General features: G+C 29.3%; 1 protein-coding gene across 1 annotated transcript in view; it reads right to left on the reverse strand.

Annotated features, from left to right (window-relative positions):
* The window catches only part of LOC109227112 (polygalacturonase-2-like), a 6,193-nt gene extending 3,628 nt beyond the window's left edge, over positions 1-2,565 (reverse strand). The window contains exons 1-3 of the mRNA XM_019392135.1: positions 2,094-2,565; positions 1,149-1,280; positions 161-328 (exon numbers count right to left, since the gene is read on the reverse strand). Coding sequence (XP_019247680.1) covers positions 161-328; positions 1,149-1,280; positions 2,094-2,432 — 639 coding nt within the window. The 5' untranslated portion in view covers positions 2,433-2,565. The remainder of the gene's footprint in view (positions 1-160; positions 329-1,148; positions 1,281-2,093) is intronic.

Below are 3,699 nucleotides of genomic sequence, written 5' to 3' on the forward strand. Positions count from 1 at the left end.
AAAAAAAAAAATATATATATATATATATATATATATATATATATATATATATATATATATATAATTTAAAAATTACTTATACTGACAGTGCATATAAAAATTAAACTAATAGTGAAGAAAATTTAAGCTTTTGAAAAATATTAAACAAAATAAAAATTACCAATTTTTTATTAATTTTGCAAGAATTTTGCCACCAAATTTTCCCATTGCCGTTGATAACTCCTCCTCCTTCAACAACCAAGTTTTGAACACTATCAAATTGAAGCCAGTGTCTGCTATCTTTGCTGTAATCTGAAGTCTTATCTGATGCTAATAGAGTTCCAGAAATCTGCATAATATTTCAAAAAACAATATTGAAGGAAAATTTTGTAAAATTTAATGCAACATATATATATATATATATATATATATATATATATATATATATATATATATATATATACACACACACACACACACCAGGGGCAGTGTAGTGTGTTATCGACGGATTCAGTTGAATACATAATTTTCGACGCGGAGTAAAAATTTATATGTAAAATCTTATTAAAACTACAAAACTGTAGATATGAACACATAAGTTTAAAAATATAATTAATTCAATGCTAAAAACTTTAAAAGTTAAATTGATAAGGTTTAAATGTTGGATCCACATTTGTATATAACCATATTTCCTCTTAAATAATGGGTTCGGCTAAAGCTACATAATAAGCTAACATCTGTCGCTGCATATAGCTAGAGAATATTATTTTATTTTCCTATATAGAAGGAGAATATTATTTTATTTTCCTATATAGAAGGATTTAAGTTATGGACATTAACCATGCTAAGAACTTTTACCACTAGCAATAAATTTAATCGGTTAAATTTGGAAAAGGAAGAAGGCGCTATTTCAATATTTCTTTGATTTCAAAGGAACATTATAATTATCTAAAAAATGAAATGAAAAAAAGAACAGGGAAAAGACGGCTATTAGAATCGAACCGATGACCATATTTGTAAAAGCTTTATTTTTCAGGCTAACATATTTTGCTTGGAACTATATATGAAGAGTTATATATGTTATTATAAGTCAACACAATTCGATAGTACAAAAAAATTATATTTTATTAGTGTACAAAACTTAAACTGCAATACTAATAGCCCAATACCTGCATTGTGATGAAAGATTTGCATGGCCCAGAAAATTCGATCTGTTTGAGAAGATATTTCTTGTTTTGAGGTACAACAAAATTCACTGCAGTTGAAGACAAACAAATTGCTTTCCATGCTTTTTGAAATGCCTGAAAAGATTATTTAATACGTTATGAACAAAAGAGAAAAACAAAAATTGTGCATTTTGGTGCTAATTAATTTAATCGTAGAAGCAACCCCAATCTCTATCTTTTTTCATCTACATATTTGCACCACAATAAGCTTCGACGCCCGCCCGATATTTGGTATCTGTATTATTAGGGCCCGACTAATATGAATTCTTGTCGCATTAGGTCTACCGAACGGAAAAATGCTCCTTACCAAGGATTTTTCTATTCTTAGAACTCGCCCTACCAGAATTTTTTTCATTCTAATTAGGGTTCGAACCTAAAACCTTTGATTAAGGGTTGAGAAATTTTATCAAACCATAACCCTTGGTGGTTACAAAAAGAATCTCGCTACCAAGAAGGAAATATTTTACTCATATTTACTAACAATATAATACAAAAAATTACTTGCTCTATATTTTTCAAATAACTAGCTAGTTTCCACTTATTATGAACAATCACTTTTAATAAGGTGACTTCACAGTTAAAATATTCTTTTACTCTGTGATTATATAAAAGTTAAACTCATTAGATAAAATATTTTTCCGCGACCCATTTATCTTATACTTGTTGTCACTCTTTTTATGTTCATCTATGTTTTGAAAATAATATATACTTATACTTCTTATTTTACGTTTAAGATTATAATTTTCAAAAGTCTGACTTTTTTCTTAACTTCGAGTTCAATCAAATACCGTCGTATGAATTGAAACAGATGGAGTATACTTATGACTGTTTAAAACAGTAATTCTTAAAGAAAGATTAAATTTCTTCTTTGGAATTCTGAGAACTTACATTTGTATCATCTGTATTTCCATCACCTTTAGCTCCAAAACTCTCCACATTTATTGTTGTAACTCCAACTGCTTCATCTTTCTCCAAATTCTTGAATCTATTAAATCTACTAATTTGATCATCAATATTGTTGTTGTTTTCAAGATCAATGGTATTGAAATAATTAGAAGGATAAGCTTGAAAATCATAACCAAATTCCTTTTCAAGATTCATGTTATGATCTTGAGCTTCTCTTAATATATCTTCATCATAGAATTTAATGTTGCTGCTGCAAGATGAAAGTGATATAATAATCATAAAAATGGTGAATAATATGAAGAGATTCCTTAGATGGGCCATATTGGTTTTTTTTTTTTGTTTTTTTTTTTGTGAAAGTAGGGACAAAAAGAGTAATTATGGAGGAAAGTATGGGGGATAAATTATTAGTTAGAGAAAAAAGAGGGTACGGAAATAATTGATATGACAAACTGAGGTGGGGAAGTTTGTCTATTTATAGAATTTAGGGGATTTGTTGGATCCTTTTCATTATGGAGATAACTTATGGTATGGTTTTTTTTTATGTGAGAGAGAGAGGTTTAGACGAAAGTATTTCTTGGACAATTTGCTGACTTCTTACCTCCATACTTCCTTAGGAAACAAGATCTACAATAAAAATGAATTATTTTTAGTTTAAATACTATCTTTTATTTAAATAGTAGTATTAGATAATATTATATCACAGCTCAATCCAATGACGCATATTGTTCGCTTTGGTGCAATAAACCTCACGTTTGTATTCATTGCAGGGACGAAGCTACATTATCCTAAGGGTGGTCAATTAACCACCATTCGTCGAAAAATTACACCGTATATATAGTGAAATGTTATATTTTAGAGGTATATAACACATATTGAATACCCTTTATCAGAAAATTATTTTTACTTCTTTCAAGTTTGAATACCCTTGAAAAAAAATCTAGTTTCGCCACTAATTCCATTTGGCTAAACACCATTATCGATCGAGCCCAAAAGGGCGTATATAATGGTGAAGTTATTCTATGCCTTATAAAGACATTCACTTTCCTCTTCTATTCCGACGTGCGGATTCGTTTACGACATCATATGCGTCCCTTCTTCAGAAACTTATCAGCCTTGAAGCCTTTCGGTCCTTCTTTTTACCCGTCTTTGTCGATCCGTTGTCCGTCATGAACGTCACATATTATCACCCAAATAAATTTGGCGCCTCAGATGGAATCCTTTTGTCTTAACCAAAGATTTTAAGTTTGAGTCCAGTAAATAAAATTAATTTTTTGATAAAAATATTTCCCTGCGAACTCTCGCTGCATGAATCTGAATTAGTCTGAACCAATCCCATTAATGTTATAGTCATTGCTAGTGCCATATTATTATTACTTCCTCCACTCATTCTATTGTGAACACATGTTGCTTGTTGAGCAAAGGAAAAAACACATATGTTGCTTTTGAAATAAAAGTTATTTTAAGTATAGCAAAAAAATTCAGATGTATCACCTACTTGATGTACTCCTATTTCGAAATTAATAAATAGACACCATATCCAGAAGGTTGATTTCATTAATTTATTTAAAATATGATCACATGTTACTTG

The sequence above is a fragment of the Nicotiana attenuata genome, chromosome 6, assembly GCF_001879085.1.
Source record: "Nicotiana attenuata strain UT chromosome 6, NIATTr2, whole genome shotgun sequence".
Classification (NCBI taxonomy): domain Eukaryota; kingdom Viridiplantae; phylum Streptophyta; class Magnoliopsida; order Solanales; family Solanaceae; genus Nicotiana; species Nicotiana attenuata.